At 54.3% G+C, this 23,512-nt stretch overlaps 1 protein-coding gene across 3 annotated transcripts in view; it reads right to left on the bottom strand.

Moving 5' to 3' along the window:
- Window positions 1–3,651: 3,651 nt before the first annotated feature.
- CACNG4 (calcium voltage-gated channel auxiliary subunit gamma 4) overlaps window positions 3,652–23,512 on the bottom strand; it is a 60,566-nt gene continuing 40,705 nt past the window's right edge. For 2 of the 3 annotated variants that reach the window (XM_070560202.1, XM_070560201.1), the window contains 3 exons: window positions 16,399–16,482; window positions 10,816–10,956; window positions 3,652–6,624 (listed from right to left, as the gene is read on the bottom strand). In XM_070560202.1, the coding sequence (XP_070416303.1) occupies window positions 6,086–6,624; window positions 10,816–10,956; window positions 16,399–16,482 (764 nt within the window). In that variant the 3' untranslated portion in view covers window positions 3,652–6,085. Of the gene's footprint in view, window positions 6,625–10,815; window positions 10,957–16,398; window positions 16,483–23,089; window positions 23,300–23,512 lie in introns of those variants that run through there. The other variant, XM_070560203.1, reaches the window with a different exon arrangement.

The following is a 23,512-nucleotide window of genomic DNA, read 5'->3' as shown; positions in this document are numbered from 1 at the left end:
GACAAACGCCAAGCTGGAGATGAAGGTCAATGCAGGTGAGAAGTTCAGATGGCCAGGGGAGGTGAGAAGTTCAGATGGCCAGGGGAGGTGAGAAGTTCAGATGGCCAGGGGAGGTGAGAAGGCAGGAGAACTGTGAGGCCAGGGAGTCAGAGTGGTTGGCCCCGTGGATGTTGATGTGGCTCACTTTGATGGTGGCAGGACTTGGGGCACAGAGGAGGGCTTTGAGCCAGAGGTGAAGTCTCTGACGAATGTGAAGGAGTGGCCAGGAAGGAGTTCGGGAGATGACAGTGATGAGAAAGGGTTCAGGATGGTCTACCCAGCCCTCAGAGAAGGCTTTTCCCCAGGAGGGTGGAGGAGTAATGGTTTGGAGGGGTCAGCATCCCCCAGCGCTCCCCTCTCCTGCAATTTGAAGTCCAAGGACACGAGTTCATAACCTCTCTGATCGCAGACTTCTGCTCCTGAGGCTGCCCCGGCAGTTTTGTTGGAAGCTGCAAATTTAAAAATATCTTTGTCAGGTGTATCTGCCCCAGTCTCCCTCTGGATCCTCTGGATCCCGAGGTCCCTCAGATCTCCTTTCTCCCTCTCCAGCCCCACACCTCTTGGGACTGAGTATGGGGCTGGGCAGCCAGGAGGTCGTATTGGGAACCTGGGCGGGGAACCCCTGCAGGAGAATGGACAGCTTTCACCAGGAGGAACAGAGGAAGGAGTGTCCTTGGGGGAGAGGAAGCTTTCATTTACCCAGGAGGTGGAGGGAGACCTCAGAAAGGAGATTTGAAGATGGGGGTAGTTCCAGAGAGGCAGTGGAGATGGAGCATGGAAGGGAGGGCTGGCGATTGGAGAAGCTTAGAGCCATGGAGGGTTCTGGAGAGACGAGGGGGCAGACTGTGTCTTCCAAAAATGGCCACAGCAGTATTTCCACTTCCACGTCTTCTTCCAGCAAGAGGTGGAGTCTATTTCGTCTCCCCTAGAACTCAGGCGGGCTTTTGAGTGTTCTAACCCTTACAGTACAGTGGAAGGAGACGCTGTGTGACTTCCGAGACCTCCACCTTTGTCTCTTACTCTGAGGACATTTGCCCTCGGACCCAGACAACATGCTGTGAGGAACCGCGGGCCATACAGAGAAGCCATGTGTAGACATTCAGGCTGAAAACTGCAGCTGAGGTCTTTGCCAATAGCCACCATCAACCACCAGACTTGAGCAAATGAGCTTCTAGATGATTCCAGCCCCTGGCCATCGAGTCTTCCAGCCAAGGCCTCAGCCACTGACCATCCTGACTGTGTCTCTGTCAAGTAGAGACAAGAATCTGTGACCATATTTAATGCCACTAAGTTTGGGTGTAATTTGTTACACAGCCCTGTGAACTGATGCTCTCGGTGACAGGAAGGAATTATATTTTGTGTAGCTGAGAATGGCTAAATGCGAGGCCTGGTGGAATGAAGCAGCCCCAGCCTTCCAGGAGGAACACAGGATGAAGCTGCTGACTAGCCCCTGGGCAGGAAGAGGGGAGGGGAGGGGAGGCTGCTATCCCCACAGCCCCGGCACCCGGGTGTGTACGCAGACAAGATCCTGGCTGTGTTTGGGGGTGGACAAAGAGCCTGATCTTTTAATCAGCTGCTAGGAGAAAGCTGGACTGGAAGTTCATAGTGAGAAGTCACAGATCTTCAGCAAATGCATCCTGAGGATCTCAGCATCGGCCCCATTCAGGCGCCATTAAGATCTGGGGAGCAAATTAGCCACGTCCAGCAGTAGGACGCTGGTTAGATAAACGGTGATATCTCTGTTTTATGCAGGCATGAAAGATTATGTTTTTGAGGAATATTTAAAGCCATGGGAAGATTCTCCTGATGAGAAACAGAGAACAGAGCAGGGGGATGAAGCCACACCCCTGCATACGTTTGGGTGCACTGAAATGTTAACTATGCTTCTGTCTTGGGTAGTGGAATTTTGCCTGATATTGTTTTCTTCTTTAACTTTTCTGTATTTTTCAGATTTTTTTTTTTTAAGATTTTATTTTTTCCTTTTTCTCTCCAAAGCCCCTCCAGTACATAGTTGTATATTCTTTGTTGTGGGTCCTTCTAATTGTGGTATGTGGGACGCTGCCTCAGCGTGGTCTGATGAGCAGTGCCATGTCCGCGCCCAGGATTCGAACCAACGAAACACTGGACCGCCTGCAGCGGAGCGCACGAACTCAACCACTCGGCCACGGGGCCAGCCCCTTTTCAGATTTTTTTTTAGGTAAAATATATTACTCTAGAATTAGGAAAACAAAGTATTGGTTTTTTTTTTTTTTTTAAGCACCTGGCTATTGCAACTTAATCTGTAGATTCGGGAGATCCCACAGAGGTTAATGTATCTCCCAGAATACTCATCAGGGGCCAGAGGTCAGGACATAGGTCTCTGCAAGCCCCTCTCCTGCCGTTGTAAGCATAAGGAGGTGGGTTTGTTACCCTCTGTGAGCACAGACTTCTGTTCCTGAGGTTGCACCGGCTGTTTTGTTGGAAGCTGCAAATTTTAAACCATCTGTACCAGGTGTATCTGCCCCGATCCCCCTCTGGATTCTAAGGTCCCTGAGCAGCCCTCCCATCCCCCGCCTGCCCCTCATCTCTAGGGCTGGGCAGCCAGGGGTACTATATTAGGAACCAGTGCAGGGAGCTGAGGTCACGTGGCTGGGTCTGAGCTCCCTGCTGGGAGGCCTCCCCCACTCCCCATGCCCATCTGCTTCCCCTCACCCCAGGCCTCTCTTCTTTGCTCATTCCACACTAGGGACCCAGAACAAGACCCTACCCAAGAAGCTCGGCTCCCAGGGCGCCCGACAGTGGTCAGGACTAGGCTCTTGAACCTGCATGGAACTGGAAACGCCCCAGTAGGGTTTGGGGGCCTCCAGAGCCTGCAAAGAAAGCAGCAGCTATGTGGCAGCCTTGACCACCACCACCCCTCAGCCCAGGGCCACTGAGGGTAGGAACGAATGGGCCTCAGCCAGAGCAGCAGCTGAGGCAGGAGCCCTCTCCCGGGGTTGGGGACACCGCCTGGCACCTGGATCGGCTGAACAGGTTTCTCCCAAATCTCAGTGCAGTGTGCATGGATACCATGAGACTCTCTACTTGCAAGATCACCCACTCTCTCTCTTCTCCATTGGCCCACTGGATGTCAATGCCAGGGGCAGCTTAGAAGCTTGTGTTGAGGATGACAGAGCCCCCATAGCATGGGCCTCTGAATCTCTGAATGACTGTGTGGAGCAGAGTGCCCCCCCCAACGCCCCAGCTGATTGCATTTCCCATGAATGAGAAATAAACTCTGCTGTGTTAAGCCAGTCTGTGTTTGGGGCTGTTGGTCATGCTGTTAGCTACTCTAAGCAACACAAGTGAAGCACAGAATGGGGACTACTGGCCTGTCCATCTTCCAGCCCATCTGTGAAAAGGCACCTTGACAGCACCAACCAGAAGTTTCAAACCAGCCAGGGGTGCTGGGGAGGTGGACAGTGACCCAGATAAACGCCAGAGCAAATGGCCTTGACCAGCACAGAATCCACCCTCCCTTATTCTGTTCCGGGAGGGTCCACAGTGTCCCCCAGACTCAGGGACACTGTTTACCCTAAGTGCCCACCAAGACTTGAGGGGAACTCTACCCCTCCCCCCACATCAAGAAGAAAACATTTTAAAAATGTTTTTATTTAATTAAAAAAACACAGAACTAACAACCCGAAACCAGTAGTAGGTACAGGATTCACAGGTGCTTAACTGGCAAAACACACAAGGGCTGGTTGGAGAGGGTGGTGGGTTGGGAGGATGGTGAGGAGGTGGGTGCAGGCCACCACATCTCCCCGCGGTGGGCACAAGGTCTCAGACTGACAGCCGGCAGGGAGGCAGCTCTGCCCCCTCCCCTGGGCAAGTCCCGGCTGGGATGTGGCGAGAAGGAGGGGGTGAAGCAGAGACGAGGTCCTGGAGCCTAGCGTGGCGGTGGGGAGAAAGGCTGTGAAGACCAGGCGGTCTGAGGTTGTTCTGCTCCCTGCTCTTCGGCCCCTCTTTGTCACTTCTTTCTACTCTTTCTTGGTCCCTAGAGTGGGCCCCGTGTTCTCTGCCTGGGACTGGGCAAGAGGTAGGATTCATTGGAACACAGCTTTCTCCATGAAATGATAGAAACTTCTGGGGCGGCAGGTGGGAAAGTGGCTTATAAGGAAGAAACAGCAAGGCTGCCTTGCTTTTGGAAGTGACACAAGAAGTCTCGGGGCCTTGCTGGCTGATAGGTCCCCAGATTTCTCCCCCTTCCTTCTAGCCTGGTGGGATGCTATCATGGTGTGGAGGGGGTGAGAGGGGTGGGGGGTGGGGCAGGAGGGGGTGAGAGGGGTAGGGGGCCCACCGCAGGGGCAGGCCACGAGCCCTGACACTCCAGCACTCACCGCTGTACATGCTTGGACAAACCACCGCACGAAGCGAACCTGGACGGGAGGAAAGGGTTTCGAGCAAGCACGAAGGGCCTGGCCCTGGGCGCCTCAGCTCGCCGGCACACGGGGCAGCCGGCTGGAGGCGGGACATGTGGAGATGTCCTTGCTGGGGGTGAAGGAGGATGGAGATGACCGTGAGCCGGAAATGAACTCCCAGGGGCCAAGGCCACCCAGGGGCCCGTGAGCAGGTGGCTGAGGTAAGAATTTGCTTGTCACTTCTAAGTACGACAGCTACCGGGATCACAGACGACTGCTCAAGACTGGCTTACCAAGTCTCAAAAAGTAAGAAAGGATTTGTCTTTAGAAAGCGCGTGTTTTATATAAAAGAGGGTAAGTTCCACGTTCCAGAGAGTTTCTCTTCTGACCCCGGACACGCTTCCTGTTTGCCTGGGTGGTGGCGGGGCGGCGGGGGGGGTGGGGGAGCTGGAAAAACGTCAAACATGGAACCTGCCTCCTCGGTTCCAGAGTCCTCAGGTGTCCCTCTTGAGAGTGAGGAGGAAGACAAACACAGCTTTTCATCCAGACTCCTCCGCTAAGCCCTTTCAGGTGGTGGCAGAATGAATTCCAGTAATTGGAGTGGGGGGAGGCGTTGCTGCTACTTCGTAAGACGAGGAAATGAATGGAACTTGCTCTCCTGGCATTTATTTGCAGTAAATCATGGTGAGGAACCACCTAGGAAATGGATGTTTGTTCTGATTTTTTGGTCGCTGTTCACCCTCGGTCTCCCTTTCTTGTACAAAAGTTCAGGCTTCTGTAGCCAAACACCAGTGGGGTGGGGTGGGGTCTGTCCCCCCCGACCCCCCGAGGAGGGACGGGCTGCTCCTCAGGCCAGTGGGTAGGGACACAGCAAGAGGCCACATGGCCACCTTTCCTCTGACTCCTACTTCCGGACTCTCAAGTACAGTCAGTGCCCTTTCTGTGTGAGGCGGAAACTTCCAGAAGCAGATAGGAAAGCCAGCAACAGACTCCGGCCTTTACCTCATGCCCAGGCCAGCCAAGGCCTCCCCCAGTGTGGGTTCTTCCACCCGCCTCGGTCTCCTCAGGCTGAGGGAAGCCGGCCCCAGGACAGCACAAAGGCCAAGCACCAGCTGGCTGCAGGACTTTCTGCTCAGGATGACTGTTATTTCCACAACAGGCCACTGCCAGAGAGAGAGAGACAGACAGACAGACAGACAGAGAGGAAGGGGGCGAGCTTCAGCTTCCTCGTTTCTGGCTCACGGACACAGGAACCTCAGGTGAAAAAGCAGCTGACTAGTGTCCAAAGGCCCCTGTGTGCCTGGTGGCCCAGGCCCGGGATAGAGGGGAGGCCCTGAGAGCCCAGCCTTCTGGCAACATCTGTTTCCAAGAGGGGATAATGGCTCAATTTTGTTTCCCAGGTTGGTCGAGGCTGTGCAGCCTCAGGAGAGCTCTTGGGCTTCCTGGGGGACTTCAGAACCCCTGGGGCCCCAAAACACCCTTTGTGGGGACAAAGTCAGCCTTCCACTCCTGATTCCTGTCTCCTGGTGCTTCGCTCTAAGCCAGCCTGGGACACTTTCTCGAGACCAGGGAGGGTTGGGTTTGGCTTCAGTCCACTGTTGGCCCGCCTACAGGGTCAGAGGCCCTCCTGTGGGATGCAAACAGCCATCCTTGGGAGAGAGGGGCGCTCACACGGGGGTCGTCCGCCGGTTCAGCATGCTGACGTGCAGGCCTTCCTTCAGGTCCTGCTGGAAGAAGTCATGCACCTGCAGGAAGCTGGCTTCCTGGTCGGGGCTGTAGCTGGCGGCCGTGGTCACCTTGAGGGGCTCCCTGGACAGCGTGTACATGGACAGCTCGCCCATGGGGATGGCCCCGGTGATCTTCAGGCCCACCGGAGACGTGTCCCTGGAGGGCGAGGCCTCGGTGGACCTGGAGCTGGACCTTGAGCGCCGTCGCCGGTACCTGTAGCTCGGCATCCTAGCGTAGGGAGACGAGGAGGGAGCCTTAAGGAACTCCCGTTTGGTCTTAAATCTCAACTCTTTATTTTTCTCAATGTAAATGTTTACAGCCAGGACGCCCACGGTCTCGGCCACAATGAAAGACAGGGCTCCGAAGTAAAAAGACCAGCCGTAGTTGTAATGGTTTTTTTTGTCTTCGTCGCGCTTGTCGCTTGGGTCGCCGGTGTTGCTGGAAATGTAGACGATGATGCCTATGATGTTACTGAGGCCTGAGAGGGAAGCAGGAGGGGGCAAGAGGGAGAGAGGCAGAGGTTAGACCCAGAGTGGGACAGGGGACAGGCGGGCGGAGGAGGGGCTGGCGGCCACTCCCCCCTTTGAAGGGTATTGCTTTATTCTGGTTGCTAACTTTTCTTTTAGTAATTAACTTTGAACGGGTAATAAAGTACACAGTTCAGATGAGGTACACAAGAAGACACAGGCTCTGAGCTACGCAGTTCCCCTCCTGAAGGCGGCTACTAGGAATTTCTTTCTTCTGTCTTTCTTATGTCCAGTCTCGCTCGCTCGCTTTCTCTCACACACACACATGCACGCATACACATATATCTATTTTTTTTCTTTGCACAATACTCTGTCCCCTTGCCTTTTCACTTAATGGTCCATCTGAGAGACGGCTGTGTATCAGCAAAGGAGGAGCTGTCTCTGTCTTTCTAACTGCACGAGGCGCCCACTGCATGGACATCTAGCCAGGCCTCTGCTGTGCACACTGAGGTGGCTTCCAGTCCTCTGCTATGACAGATTTGCCACCGACATCCTTGAGTCCACAGCATTCCATGAGTACAACTGTGGGATGAATTCCTTGAAGTGAAACTGCTGTTTCACTGGGTACGTGCGTTGAAAAACTGAAAAATAAACTTTTATTTCAGAGAGCTCCTTCCTAACTCCCCCCACGCCCTGGTTTCTCCTATTAACATCTTACAATACGGAGTTCCTTTGTTACAACCGGGAAACCCACCTGGTCCATTTCCACTCACCCCCCTCTAGACTTTACTCAGATTTCACTGGGGTTTCCACTCATGTCCTTTTTCTGTTCCAGGATCCATCCAGGGCACCATGTTGCGTTTAGGGTTTTGAGTTCTGACTCACCGCCCAAGCGCCCTCCACAGGGGCACAAACTGTCTCAGCAGCCTATAATTCATATTATCAAACTTCTGGATCTTTGCCAACCTGGGAGGTGAAACACAGCCACCGGCGGCTGTGTGTATTTGATTTTCTCTTCTTACAGGTGAGGTTGAGCAGGGCCGAGCTGCCTGGGTTTGAATCCTGGTTTTACCCACTATCAGCTGTGGAACTTTGGGAAAATTACTCACCTCTCTGTGCCTCAGTATCTTCATGTGCAAAATGGGAGGTGCAGTGGCACGCATTTCACAGGGTAGATGTGAGGATTAAATGAGCTAATAGAGACCAAGCGCTTATAACAGTGCCCGGCACCCAGTGAGCGAGCTTTAACTTCTATGATAGTCTCCCATGTTGTATTGTGAGGCTACGCACTGCCCATGTCCTTTGTCCGTTTTTCTACTGCACCGATCGCAGTGTGGATGGGTTAGAACATTTCCTGCTAAGGGGACCAGAGATCCTGCCTGAGTTGTAGGTTTTGACTCCTTGCCCTCCTGCTGTGTTCCAGGAGAGGCTTCACTGACACGGCTTTTACTCTAACGGTTTACTTCCTTTGTACCCTTCTTTCTCGTCCCTTCTCTCCCTGCCTCCCTAGCTTTGTCTTTCCTTCCCCGCCCCGTATTCAGCACAAGTCATAAGAATGCTCCTTAGACCATGACCCACCTAATCACATTTTCCCAGAGAAGTTATTGTGTCTTCTTCTGACTCTCCCAGCCTTCAAACAGAACCTCTTCTGAGGCTCCGAGTATTTTCCACCTAGAATTCCGGTTTTTTTTAAAGATTTTATTTTATTTTTTATTTTTCCTTCTTCTTCCCAAATCCCCCCAGTACATAGTCATATATTTTAGTTGTGGATCCTTCTAGTTGTGCCCTGTGTGACGCCGCCTCAGCGTGGCCTGATGAGTGGTGCTAGGTCCACACCCAGGATCTGAACCAGCGAAACCCTGGGCTGCTGCAGCGGAGCCCTTGAACTTAACTGCTTGGCCATGGGGCCGGCCTCCCACCTAGAATTCTTTATGAGTGGGTCTTACCTCCCTGCTGGGGTTGGACTGGGCGGGGGCCTACACATGACCCTGGCCTGCAGCAGCCTCAGCCCACGATCAAAGCTCCATGAAGCGAGAAATAAACAGAAACAAGTGAACATCCCCTTGTTTGCCTGCCGTCATTGCTTCTTGTTGCCGCCGCATCCTCTCCTCTAAGGACGGACTCTTGTTTTTAGCTGAGTGGGCTCCACAGCCCCTCTGGTGACCTGGAGTGTCTGGATATGCTTTTGAAATGGTCCCTTGGGGGAACACGCAGCTGCAGGGGGCACCTTGCTGTGGAGGCTGATAGCCCTAGGTGCAGCCTGTGTCTTTGCCACCTGACTGCCTCCTCAGGGGCTGGGTGAGGCGGTGGTGCTCACAGAGTAGCTGGCACAGCGGCTGGCTGGTGTCAGCCTGAGTCTTCTTTCCCTTCCTCGGGATAGGGAAGGTGACAGTGTTTAAATGCCACAGCAGGGACTTCTTTAATGATTCACCCCTTGAGAAATCTGACTGCTTGAAGGAGGAGAGAGAATGGGGTGTGTCCCCGCCCTCTCACCTCTGCCTCTGTTCTGGGAGGAAAGAAGGGAAGGGACGGGGACTTCGCCAGGAACGAGGTTGGTGCTTCTTCAGAAGGAGACCCTAAACACAGGCCCCCTTCCCAGTGTACACACACACACTGCACGTGTTCACACACACCACACTCCCCAGACACACGTGAACACTGCACACGTACATACACGCTACACTTCTCAGACACACACACACTCCTGACACAGCTGCATCCTCCTCAGATACACACGTATTTATTGCCCTGGAGGGAAACAAGGGCTGAAGTGATGAGAAGAAGCACAAGAACTGGACCCCGGAGCCCCGGCTCTGCTGACCTGGCTCTGAGATTTCAAACCAGTCCCCTAACTGCTTTGGCTGTCAGTGTCACGATGTAAACAGCGGTCGTCTTCCCTCTCCAGGAGAAACCACGAGAAGACGAGATGCGGATGAGGATGACCAGTGGGCACCCATGTGGGTCCGGCACCACGAGAGGCCCTTCCCCATCCTTGGCCAAGGAGGCACGGCCACCACCGTTAGTGGAATTCTCTTTATCACCATCACGGTACCACTGGACTGCTTTAGGATGCGAGACCACGCACAGAGAGGGGGCAGGGCCTGGTCGGAGCTCAGGCCACCCCCCCCACAGTGCTCCACCTCCCTAGTCTGGTACAAGAAAGAAGACACTTTGAAAGAAAAACCACTGTTAGGATGGTGCAAGGAGCTATGATAAGAATTTAGGAAGGAATTGCCAAGCTTCCTAACATTTCTTGCATTTATTTACTGGAAGGAGGCCTAAGAATCAGGCGGCTCTTGTTTCTCCTGACAGGGACCCCCGAACTCCATGGGTGCTGCCCGGAGCCTCAGGGTGCTACCAGCTGAGCTTTGCCAGGGTTGGCAACCTCTCCACCCTCCCCCAGCGACTCAGGCCAGAAAACCCGGGTTTTCCGCCAGACTGTGTAAATCATCTACCAGCCACTAACCCTCTGTGAGACCCACTTCCAGCCTGGATTTCTTCCACTTCTGCAGCGGCTAGACACGCACTGAACTGTCTCCATCGAGCCTCAGAGGGGCGATGGTGTGAAGCCATTTTGGACCCATTAGGCAGGGGGTACGTTACTGTCACCCAAGGCTCCGTGGGTTTTCACTGGGTCGCAGTGGGGGTAGCTCTGAGGTGCTGCTGTCCGCCTCTCGGCCGGGAGAGTCAGGCGGTCAGGATGGGCAGGCATCCCTAGCCCTTTGGCTCCCCCTGCCCCTGCACACTGGCCTTCTCTGCTTCCTCTGCATCCCTTCACCCTCTCTTTACCTCATCAAATCCTTCCGTGGGTCCCTCTGGGTACCTCCCGGACCCCTGACTCAGCCAGGCTCCCTCTTACAAGCGTGTAGGGCACCAGCACTGCCTCCTTGTGGCACTTTGCACGCCTGGACTTAATTACGTTTTTCAATTGAGGTGAAATTCACCTAACATAAAATTAACCCTTTGAAGTGGACAATTCAGTGGTATTTAGTGCTTTCACAAGGCTGTGCAACCACCACTCCATCTAGTTCCAACATTTTTGTCACCCCAAAAGGAGACCCCGTACCTGTTAAGCAGTTGCTCCCCACTCCCCACTGCCACACGCCTGGACTTTTGAAGTTAATCATGCATGGCAATTTTACGCTCTGCCCCCGCACCAGGACGCACGCTCTGGGCAGCGGGGACCAGGGTGGGCAGCTCACCTGCAGCCACAAAGAGGATGCCGGCACTGAGGATGATGTTGTTCTTGCGGCTGTAGAACCTCCCGGCGCCGATGCAGAGCCCGCCGAGCAGCAGCAGGATGGTGCTGAGGATGGGGAAGACGCTGGAGGCACGCACGATGCCTGGGTGGGGCAGGAGAGCAGCAGAGAGGGCGGTGAGGCCCCTGTCCTCCTGGGCATGCCGCGAGCCCCGAAGCTCCAGGCCCTTCCCCAGACTTTGAAGATTCCCATCAGGCCCCGGAGACCCATGGTCGTGGCCCAGGCCTACGGGGACTCCCCCCAGATGCCAAGCAGCCTTTAGCCATATCTGCGCAAGCCTTGCTTAGGGTCTCCCTGGGTGTGGGTCACACTTCTGCCAGCCAGAAGAGAAGAGGGCCCCTTGGTGGCACCAGGGAGGCCATAGTAACAGCCATGAAAACACTGAGCCGCCTCCCATTTGGATGACACCTCATGGCCCACTGAGCCCTTTCGTGGACACCTCCTCCATGAAGCCTCTGGAAGGCTGGGAAGTGGCGTCCGTGAGAGGCAGCTCTGAGGGGTGGTTGAGGACACAGGCTTTGGCATTGTGGGGGTCTGGTGCAGGCCCTGCTTTGACATGCTGGCTGTGTGGCCTTGGTCAAGTCACTTGACCTCTCTAAAACTGAGTTTCCCCATCGGTGGAGCACAGTTCCTAATAGTACCTACGTCCTACAGTTGGTTTTGTACATATAAGGGGCTTAGCACAGGGCCTGGCCACAGCACGCACTTCCAAAGTGACAGCCTTTATCTCCATCATCATCATCATTGTTATTGCCACCAGGTGACAGATGAGGACGTGGAGGCTCAGGACCTCCTGAGGTCACAGATGAGGTGGCTGGACAGAGTGGGACATGTGTGGACAGTGGCGTCCAACAGAGCTAGACTTGCCCTTTTGCTCTGCCCCTGACCAGCGGGGTGCCCAGGGCAGTTCACTTCCGGCCACCTCAGTCCCCTCTTTTACAACGTGGGGCGAGCAGGAGTACCTTCCCGCAGGTAAGGTGCCCCGAAAGCTACGTCAAGTCCTAACCGCCGGTGCCCAGGAACGGGACCTCATTGGGCAAAAACATCTTTGTGGATGCGACTAGGATAAGGATCTTGAGATGACACCATCTTAGATGAGGGTGGACCCTAAATCCCAGGACATTCCCCATAAGGGAAGAGCAAAATATGCAAGCAGGAGAGGACACACAGGGGAGAAGGCGCGTGAAGACGGGGGCAGAGACAGGAGGGAGGCAGCCCCAGGTTGAGGAGTGCTGGAGCCACCAGAAGCTGGGAGAGGCAAGGCCAGGTCCCCTGCTTGAGGCCATGGGGGGAGCACGGCCCTGCCAACCCCTCCCTGAAGACGCAAGGCCTCCACACCGTGAGCATAGACATCCGTGGTTTGCAGCCTCCCAGCTCGTGGTGCTTTGTGGCAGTCACCCTGGGAAAGAAGACCCCACCTGCGGGGCTGCTGTGAGAATCTGATGGGATAAGGCACAGAAACACTCAGCAGGGGCTTTGGGCATGTGCTCCCCGTTCCTTAGCATCGGGCTAGGAGGAAGGGCAGGAGGAAGGGGAGGGGCACGTGAGGAGGAGCCCTGAGCTCAGCCTTCCCAATGCGCCTGCAGGTCTCCCAGCCCAGCAGAAATCCCGGCTACGTGGACCCTTGGTGGCCCTGGCAGGGGACAGTGAGTGGGGAATGCTGGCAGGCGCCAACCTCCTGAGCCAGCTGAGCCCTTTTGCGGCCTTTCAGCCTCTGAAGGCGGCGTTTGTCTCCTTTTTTGTAAGCCCCCCAGTGTGTGCCCCTGCTTCACAGAGAGGGGTTTGTTTGGGGCATTAAATGAAGCTCTTCTCTCAGGCTCCCCCTCCTCCTCCCTGTGCCTTCTTGCAGCCGCAGGCTCTGGGAGGCGGTTTCCTGTGGGCTTCTGAAACGTGCCTCTGAGCTGTGCCGGCCACAAACGCCGGGATCAGGTCCCCTCGATGCCCCGGCTCTATGGACGGGTCAGAGGGGCCGGAGAGAAGGGAGCCCAGTGCCTCTAAGGTCACTGAGGCTGGGCCTGGCTCAGAGCCACCCATCCTGCCCAGATCAGTCACGTGAGCACCTGTCCTTTGCCACATGGGCTCATTCTGGAGCTCTGGATGTGTGGACAGCAGCCGGGGCTCACCCAGCAAACAAGCGCAGGGCTGAGCTCCACCAGTGGCGCAGACTGGGGCTTGCACAGAGCTGAGGGACGAGTGGGGCTGACGTCCAGCCCCTGCCCTGTGGCCAAATCAAGCCGTGGTGAGCATCTGCCTCTGCCCAGAGGATGGGCACCTCTTTTTAACTCACCCTCAGGCACACCGTGGACTCCCAGCAGCCCGGACACCAGCACTCTGAGGCTTAGCACAGAAATCATGCACCTAACCAGAAATGCAGAATCTGGAAAAGAGGCGCCAGGCCCAGAGCAAGATGAGCGGAAACCCCTGGGGGCAGTGGGCAGGTGGAAGAGAAACGACAGGCAGGGTACGGAGTGGTGACCCCCTCCTGTGGATCTATGCATCTGGCGGGGATCTACACATATGGTGGGGTCCTCATTAGAGCCCAGAGGCCATCAGGAAACCCTGCGACAATGACATAACTCAACACAAGCCCGGTTTCTCTAGAAGGCTTCAGAATGCACAGCTGGAGGGTTGACTGCTCTTGAGTTGCTGCAGATGGGTGTGAGAAGCGCAGCTGGTGGCTGGCGCCCCATGCCTGGACAGCTGAGCTGCCACTCCAACAGGCTCTCCCACAGGCAGGCCTCCATGGAACCTTCTGTGACCTTCTCCACCAGAATGTCAGCAGCAGGAGGGCAGAGCTCTGCTTTGTTCGCTGCTGCATCCCACGTGCCTAATACAGCGCCCAGCGCATAGTAGGCCCACAGTAATTTTTTGTTAAATGAGTGAATAAACATGAATTCTCAGGAACCCTCGTCTCCTGCAGACATCAGGCCCCAGAGCTCGCTCTCCTGTGCTTCTGCATATTCTCAGGATCAACCGTCTCAACAGAGACCAGAGGACCGAATACTGGGGAACACAGGCCAGATGGCCATGGTGACCGCGACCTCGGCCTGTCCGTCTGGCTCCAAGCTCACAGGTACCCGCACTCTGGAGCTCAGTTTCAGGGCCAATTCTCCCTGCTTCTGCAGCCTCTCAGTGGAAAAACACCTCCTTGTTGGCGAGTTGGCTCTGCCCTGCACCCCAATTCCACCGGCACCTGTGGATCACAGGTCCCAAAGCCCTCACCCCTCTCTCCTTCAGATGTCTCTGGGCTTGTTCATGAACCTGGCTGGTCTCCCCACAGCCTACGCTGGAGCAGAACATTTCATTCCCAGACGAGCTTGAACTGCTGTTGCACTGTCTCCACCATTTTATTGGGGAAAATCGCTGCCGGGGCCCTTCCGGCCCTCACGCCCTCCCCTGGGCACTGCTGCTGGGGTTTCAGGACAGCAGGAGCGGAAGCTGGGTGGATGAGAGCACGGCACACTCTGGGTTCACCTCTCCGGACTCTCGCTCCATCTCTCTCCATCCTGCTCTGGGCCCCGGGAGGTCGCCACCATGGACCGATCGCCTGCTCCCTTGACTCGGCTTTGGGAGGAGAATTCAGGCTTCCTTCCTGCGGGCTGCAGATGAGAGGGCTGCATTCCTTTACAAGGGCCATAGCTCCTGCCAGGCTCCCCTGTCCATAGGGCTCCCCTCCTCCAGGTTCCCATACCTGCCTCCCTCACCTGTTCAGGCCTCAGCGTGTAAGGGCTCCTGCTGCAGCCAGCACGGTGTGCTCACCATCCTTGCCAGTTGCCCTTAACCTTGCCCACACCTTTGTAAAAAGTCCTTCACCACACGCCCTTCATTCGCCCTGTCTGAAGATACCATCTGCCTCCTGCTGGGACCTCAGGAAGCCACATGGTCTGACCTCTGGGCTGATGCACCATGAGGCCAATCCAGAAAGAGATCCCAGAACTCTGGGGACCATGGTGGGGACAAAGGCAGGGGAGTAAAGAGGAAGAGGCAGCATCAATGTCCATAACCTCAGGCAAGTTCAAGAGGAGAATGGTTTGTTTCTCCAGTGCCTCCTGCCTCAGTCCCAGGGTTAGTAAGTGTGGAAAATACGCCCCCAGAGCCTCAAGAACCGCCTGCTTGTCCTGCTTGGAACAGAGAAGGGCAGGTTCAGAGTCAGGGCTGATTTTCAGTTGAGCCATCCCCACTGGGCTATGTACCATGGGCCACCCTAGAAGGCTGTGCAGGACACGCACTGTACAACTTGAAAGGTGTCATTTATACCACAGTCTAGGCAAGTGGCATCACTTCCGTTGTGCAGTGTGCAACCTGCACAACCATTTGTGGTGGTCCTATGGGACATCATTTGCTTGGTTCAGTGCTGGTCCCCTGAAAGCAGAAAGAGACGGCAGGAGGAAGAGGAGAGAGGGGAAGGCTGGGAGGCAGATCTGGCCAAATTATGGCAGGGTCTGTGCCTGGCCAGAGCAGCCTGACACTGCCACATATTCCATGGGAACTACACGCTGTTCTATTTCACCAGATGACTCAGAACCCAAATCCTTTCTCTTAGAAAAAAATGATCCATAAGCAGGTGCAGAGTGAATTGTGCTCCCTCTGAGGACACTGGTATCGATTCTCCATAAATGAAGCCAGGCCTGAGCCCCTGGGGAAGCAGCTGTGAGCAGCTCTGCGTGTGCCTTGGCTAATGTGGAGGGGAAAGCGATTTTGAAACGGTGCTGTTGTCCCCATTCCCAGGCTTCTTCCCTGGCTGCTGCCGCATCCTTCCTCCCAGGGAGGTACTCACAGGCCCAGGGATGAGATCTGGATTTAGGGCATGGGGCTGGCTTTGTCCTCTGGGGCTGAGTGTGCACTGTGACTTCCGGGCTCCAGTCAGGGGGCCAGCCCAGCCACAGGACCCGGGCGGGGGCCGGGGCTCCAGGGGCCGCTCATGGGCAGAGATGGCGGCTCTACCAGTTGGTGCTGCAAATGCTGAAGGCCCACATATCAGAGGCTGCTTCTGCCACCCTCCTTGCCTTTTTCCACAGGCTGTCTGGCAGTGCACCAGGCTGTCTTAGTGCGCAGCTTAATCTCATTTTTCAAGAACAGAGCTGAGTGTGTATGGAGTTGGGTGGGCAGGTCCAGTGTGGGCAGGGCTTGGGGTGCACACCCCCCAAGGATGCTCACCCGCACAAGCCTGTGTCCTGAACCCCTTTGTCCCCGGCCCAGCGGCGGCAGTCAGCTCCCCCAAAGCTGGCCACGCCCAGCAGCCCTGGAGACTGGACGCCCACACCCACATCTGCTCTTCCCAGGCCTCAGTCTGCCCAGACTTGGGCCTAGCAGCCCAAGCTCCCCTGGGACACCCAGCATGACATGGCGGCGTTGAACAAACCTCCATCCTCTGAACTAACAATTGCTGAATCAGAAAGGGAGTGACAAGAGCAGCCACGAAAAGCAGCCCCCTCCACCCCCACAGGGCCCATCTTCCCTCCAGCTGCCTCCTCGCCCTCTGCCCCCCTCGGCATGCAAAGGAAGCCAAGGATTCTTGACACTCACGAAGGAGATACTCCGAGCTGTCATGGTCATAATCATTGTCCTCTGGGAAGTGATTGATCCGGAAGCAGTGCCCTTTATAGATCCCTGGAGGCAACGAGAGGAAAAGAATGCTGTAAATGTTCCACGGGCTCACGCGTCCATTCATTCCAGACTCGGTTACTGCGTGCGCCAGGCTCTGGGCACCCTGGCACTGCTCAGGTGTTGCTGGTCTGGTGGGGGGTCGGGCACACACACAGAGAACGTCCACACAGTTTCCCAAAGGTGACCATGTCCTTTATGGTCCCCGTCTGGACACCCGAGAGGGAGAAAGGACACACTATCAATAATATGCAGGGAAAAGAGGCATCAAGGAGCAGTGGCATGGCAAGCGGGACCGGCAAGCCCCCTACCCAAGGGGCCTGCGGAGCCACGTCTTGAAAGACAACGAAGAATTTGCCACTGGGAACAGGAGGGGGCCTTCTGGGTAGAGGAGGAAGCCGTGAAAAGGCAGGGCTGAGCAGGGAGCCTCGTGTGTCTGGAGAGCGGTGGGAAGCTCGATGCAGCGGGAGCTTAGAAGGACATGTGTCGGGGGCGGGGCTGGGGCTGAAGAGGGGGCTGGAGGCCGTATGGGGGGCTGTGGGTCAGCTAAGTCAGGACAGAATCTGCCCCCGTGGTGTCTGTCTGTGTCTTGTCCTCTCTCTCAACCACAGTTATGGCGAATCCCTCCGAAGGTACACGCCTGACTGCAATAATTGACATGATTCCAATCCCTTCACTCAGTGTGATGGAAGGAAGAGAACATGGAGCAAGAGAAACTTCCGGAAAGGCCCAGACCGTTTCCTGCCTGGTTTCCCCTCCCCACTCTGAGAAGTAGCCGTCACAGGGTGGGAGACTGAGGTTCAGTAACTGCAGGAGGACAGGCCAGTCTTCCCTTCCAGAATCTTCCATCTAGCTCTCCCAGCCCCTGCTCCCCCTGCATGTGGGAATGCCCAGAACTGGACATGGGCGGACAGGGGTGGCGCACGGGGTGTCAGGAGCGGCCCTGCCAGCCAACATGCCCAGCCCCCGCCCACCCCGAGGTCAGCCCTCCCGGTCCTGCAAGGAGTTCGTCTCAACACCCCCGCAGGGCCGGGGCGGAGGCTGTTTCCAACTGGGGCCGATTTTGTTCTGCAGCTGCTGCCTCGCTGGCCTCCTGCAGTCCAGCCTGACCTCTGGGTCAGGAGCACAATGTCGGAAGCAGAGCCCGTGTCAGACCAGCATCCTTCTCTCGGGACTTCAATGGGAGAGGGCTCTGACAAGCCCAGGGCACACTGCTCCTCCACCTGTTCCCCCGCTGCCTCCCCGAGCTGTCCCCTCTGCCGGGCTCCTTAGCTGCTGCCTCCAGAGAGCTGGGGGGCTGGGTAAGGACCCCTGCTTCCTGAGGGCCCACAGGCCTCGAGGGCCACTGGTGGATGGCTGGGCTTGGTCAGGGATGGTGGGAGACAGAGGGAGGGTCTCAGAGGTGATGTTTTGAATGGGACACGCTTTGACAGTGCTCTCTGTGCCAGGTCAGGCATGAAGGACTTAGTCAGCCCCCTCAGTCTCCTCGTCTGTGGACTGGGGATACCCCCAGGCCTTATCCCCTGGGGATCTCAGGAGAATCGCACAAGACAAGACTTGAAAGGTGCTGATGGTTCTTGGCCTGTGATGGCTCAGGGGAGGTTCATTGCTATTGGATCTAGAAATCACCCATCTTCTGCGTGAGTCCTTGCTCTTTCGTGAGTGGCTGAGTCGGTGGAGAAGCACAAGTGTTTGTGAGCGAGAAAAAAGAGCAGCCGGTGTCAGGAGGGCTGGAGGTGGGGGACACGGAGGCCAGAGTGAGCCAGCCACAGCCACCCCTCACTCCTGGCTCCCACACCCCAGATTTAAGATGCATGTAGAGATACAGAGCAGGCGTTTTCCGTGTGGGTGGAGCTCTCTGACATTCCTCACCCCCCCACCCTTGCACCCTTTTTTGGGCTACTTTATGCATCTAAACAAAATCACCAAGTCACACCTGCTTGTTAGAACAAGTCAAACCGTAAGAAGTTGAAAAAGCAAAAGTAAACAATCTCTCTCTTCAGACTTGTTTTCTAGCAGTCAGCGGTCTCTTTACTCAGTTTCCCCCATGCTGACATCTTGCAAAGCTATATTCACAGCCAGGACACTGACATTGCTACAGTCAAGACACAGAACATTCCACCCTGCCAAGGATCCCTCATGCTGCCCTTTTATGGCCACACCCACCTCTCCCTGATCCCCAGCCCCTCTTTGACCCACAGCAACCACTAAGATGTTCTCCATTTGTACAGTTTTGTCATTTCAAGAATGTTCTAGAAATAGCATCATATAGCATAACCTTTTGGGATTGGCTCTTTTCACTCAGCATAATTCTCTTCACATCCATCCCAGGTGACATATGTATCAACAGTTCGCTCCTTTTTATTGCAGAGTAATATTCCATGGCATGGATGTACCACAGTTTATAACACCTGGATTGTTTCCAGCTGTTATATTCATGGTTTCCAGCTATTTCTAATAATGCTGCTATAAACATTCATGTACAGGTTTTTGGGTGAACCTAAGTTTTCATTTCTCTGGGATGAATGCCCAGGGGGCATTACTGGGTCATATGAGAGCTGCATGCTTAGTTTCATAAGTGGCTGCTAAACTGGTTTCGAGGATGGCTGTCCCCCTGTTTTTAAAATAGAATTATACACTCACTCTGTAACCTGCTTTTGTCATCTAGCAATACTTACAAACATCTCTCCTGGTCAATACCTATAGATTTTACTTTAAAAAAAACCCTTTTGCTTATTTTTAATAAAAAATAATGAGTTGATACCAATCAAAAGTTGCTGAAAATCCTGGAAGGGAACAGCATAGGGACCAGGGGAATAAAGCTTGCTCCAACACTGATGATGCTCAAAGAAAAATAGCTTCGGCAGAAATGAGGAAGCCATATATTTATATATTCAATCAAAAACAAAGCTCGGGTTTGGAAACATTAGCTTGCATACAGATACGTTTGCTCCAAATGCTCCTCCAATAGATTTTGCTAACCTTTACTCTAAATTAGGGTGTCATTTTCTGTTTGATAGAAATAAAACTGTCCCAACATATTAACTCACCTTTTAACACACTCTTTTTATGGCTGCATAACCATCCACAGTTATGGTTTATCAATTCACCTATACCACAGAAATAGACACTGCCCTTTCTGGGGGTGGTATATACACATGAGGGATCCCACCGCATGGAATTATGCGCAAAGATACACATGCACTCGGCAGCCACTCTTCCACTGACTCCTCTCCCTTCCTTTCTTCTCTCCCTTCCTCCTCCTACACCAGGCTCTTCTGCACAGACTGAAGGAAAGGGCCTTGCTGTGGGTTGAACTGTGTCCCCCCAAAGGATACGTTGAAGTCCTAACCCCTGGCACCTGTGAATGTGACCCTATTTGGAAAGAGGGTCTTGAAGATGCATTCCAGTTCAGATGGGGTCATACCGGATTAGGGTGGGCCCTAAATCCAATGACTCGCATCCTTACAAGGAGAGGGAAATGTGGAGACAGACACACACGGGGGAGGAGGCCATGTGAAGACAGCGGCAGAGACTGGAGTGACGCATCTGCAAGTCAAGGATGCCAAGCATCGCCGGCAGGCACCAAAAGTAATAGGCGGCAAGGAAGGATTCTACCCAGAGTCAGAGACAGTGTGGCCCTGCTGACACCTTGATTTTGGACTTCTGGCCTCCAGAACTGTGAGAGAATAAATTTATGTCGTTCTAAGCCACCTGGTTTGTGATAATTTGTTATGGCAGCCCTAGCAAACAAACAGACACGTGTGAGAGGTAATCAACGTGCCCCATTCACGTGTCGCTGGAGTCCAGCCTTGCAGGAAGGCAAACCGACGTGTTAGGCCTTCCTGCTCCTCTGTTAGCTCCAGGCGCCCATGGGCGACATCTAAGAAGCCATGTTGACTGGGAATCTGCAAAAGCATCTTCTTGTTGAGTGTGCTGCAATGAAACTCATGCAATCTCTCAGATCCAGGCTTCCAGGCAGCTTCGCCAGTCATCTGGTGCAGGTCCCCACCAGGGGCCGAATCCTCTTCCAGGTACCTCCTATTTGAGGACTGCCAGTGGTGGGGACCTCACCATCTCCTAAGGCACTCCATTTTCAAACAGCTTTAAGTTCCTGAAAGGTCACCTGCCTCTACAACACTCCACCCACAGGTGCTACTTACAATCCCGGGAAATTAAAAAAACCCTTTATGTGCCAACCCTTCAAATCACTGACGAGAGGAATCGTGTCTATGGATGGAAGCACAAGCTACTTTTCCAACTGTCCAGGATTTGCAGGTGAGCCCAAAGCTGAGGACAAGAGGTGACCTACAAGCGGCCAACAGCTGGGGCCAGGCTTTTCCCCTGGCCATCTTATTAACAGGCAGGAAGCCTGGCCCCACTCTCCCATCGACCTTACCCCCACCCCCAGTCTAAAGAAGTGGGCACTGTGGAGGAGGAGGGCAGGAGTTTTCTTTGGCACATGGACAGTGAAAGAGATTGCTTCCTGCCCCTAGAGTTAAGAATTTGGGTATTTCCCCTAAATGAATGTCCCCTCTAGGTCAAATATCTTCAGTTCCTTCAGCTATTTCTTTATTGATGGTTCCAAGATCCTTCTCCAGCCTAGCTCCCTTCTCTGGGTCAGCTCCCAGCTCTAGGTGCCCAGAAGCACAGCACCCACCACCTAACTCAATGGTCCAGGTGGGTCTGAGCAGCCCAGAGCATGGAGGCGCTGCCCCCTCCTCTCCTCTGGACCCCGTGCTTCTGTTAATGGGACCTGGTGTTCTGTTGACTCAGTCTCCCAGGATTTTTTCCCAGGAGGTGCCTCACCTCCCCCAACCTGTTTTTGTCGAGTGGAGTGTTTAGTCCTAAGGACTTCACATTTATCCCTGTCAAATTTAATTTTGTTAGCATTGGCCTAAGGCATTTAATAGGGAGAAAATTAATGGCTGATGTGAGAAATAAGAGAGAAAGCTATTTCCAATCCACTTTACATGTGTTTTCTCTCCGTGAATGGGCCATTTGCTGTGTTATCTATTATGTGATATTTAGGGCAGTTAATTTTGAGATCCTGGACCGGCCAATCGGCAGGAATGCTGAGGCACTCTGGGGTCACTGGCCTCTGCCCCCAGAGACATCATGGCCCTCTCTTTCCTGAGGGTCAGGAAGCCACCTCTGTAAAGAGACTTGTTAGTCAGGGGCCCCAGGCGAGTTATTTCTTCCTCTAGCCCCCCCGGCTCCAAGATTATAGGACGATTATGTGGAAAAAAGGTACAGCAGCGTGTGCATATGTTAACATATCCATTCCTCTAGATACATCATCAACCACTTTGTTAAAGGTGTTTCTGTAGGCATAGGAAACATCTGGAAAGAAATATCCCAACATGTGTCCACTGTTTTATTTCTGAGTGACAGTGTTATGAGTGAATTAAAATTTTCTTCTTTACATTTTTTTCTGAATTTTCTCCAATGTCTGAAAATGAACCAATAAAGCTTATTAAAAGAAAGAAAAGACACCGAATCTTTGATTCTAAGTGAAAATGTGGTGGTGCATCTGAAATGACCACAGATCCTCTCACGGTGAGCGGGGTGAGCTGTGGTGGAGGGAGGGTGGGCGGGCGGCATTTTAGCCTCTGGTGGGTGAATCCCCCTCTGGGCTGTGATGGTCTTGACCTGGGGTTATGCCCCTATAGACAGTGAGGGTGACCAACCCCCAGGACTCGGGGTTATGGGGACATAGGACTTTCAGTGCTAAAACTAGGAAAGTTCCAGGCGACCAGTATGAGCCGGTCACCCTCTGAGTCATTTCAGGGCTGCTGGCATCTGACATAAATCTCCATAGTGGGCCACCTCAGAGGTCTGTCGTAATTAAGGGAATTCTGGAGAAAAGAATGTTAGAAGGTGACTTAAGAATAACGTTGATCTTTTGTGTAATCCTTTCTGCTTGCAAAGCATTTTCATCAGCACGACTTCATTTAATCCTCACAAACACCCAAAGCAGCAACAGACACCCTCTGCCCCACCTCATACTTCTCTGCCCACCTTTTACTCCAGCCACTCATCGATGCAGCAACCAGCTCCATGCAGGCGTCACCTGCCGATGCCTCGATTCAGCTGCACCAATTATTTCTTGCTATTTGCCCACGGCCCTGGGCAGGCTGCCCTGGGGAACTGCACTGCACACATGCATGAGGAATTGGAAGTTTGAAGGACTAGGACCCCCCATAGTAACCTTTGAGCAGGAGGATGGGAGCTGGTGGATAAATGTTTCCATCTTCCATCCCCTGGGTCCATTTTACCTGCTGCCAGGTGGGTTCCAGCAGGACCAAGCCAAGCGATGATCAACTCTGGGACGCCCCTTGCACTGGCTTTGCCTCTATCTCAGTTTCACTGTCTCCAGCCTCCCCTGTGCCCGCTCCCTAGGATGGCCACCCAAGACACAGCACCTGCATGCAAGCCCTGGGCCCAGGCTAAGATGAAAGCTAATGTGCTGGGCCCATCCGATGCATCAGCCCACTTCATCTTTGTAACAACACTCCTTTGACGATGGAAGAAAGAGGCTTAGACATGTTGACAGACATACTTTCACAAGCCCCACTACCGAGGCCCCACTCCAAACGACTAGGCATTCTACCTGATGCCCTGAAGGAAAGTCTTCTTTGCCCCATTTTAAAGAAGAGGCTCAGGGGACACCGGGAGTGCACACGGCAGAGTCGCAGCTCCTGGAATCCAGCTTGCTGATGTCTCTTCAAGGGTTTTTCCCACACCACCCTTCCAAGAATCCTCTGTGAATGCAGGAAAGGGTTCTACCGCAGGGCGGGCTGCTGGTCCTCCTCCCCGAGACAGATCAGGAAGTGAAACCAGAGAGCAACCAAGAGCGCGGGGGCAGCTTCAAGAGAACGGCTTCCTGACAGTGACGCAGGAGGCGACGGCGTCTCCAGGCCTCGGAAAATGCCACTGTGGATCGACGGGGTCCGATGGAGCCGCGGAGAAGGAGGCCCAGGGTGGCAAGGCCCCTCTCAGCTCCAGGACGGGATGGGTGTGAATATACATCAAA

The sequence above is a fragment of the Equus przewalskii genome, chromosome 10 (assembly GCF_037783145.1).
Source record: "Equus przewalskii isolate Varuska chromosome 10, EquPr2, whole genome shotgun sequence".
NCBI lineage: Eukaryota > Metazoa > Chordata > Mammalia > Perissodactyla > Equidae > Equus > Equus przewalskii.
Note: the sequence above shows the minus strand (reverse complement) of the source record. Positions and strands in the feature narration are given on the sequence as shown.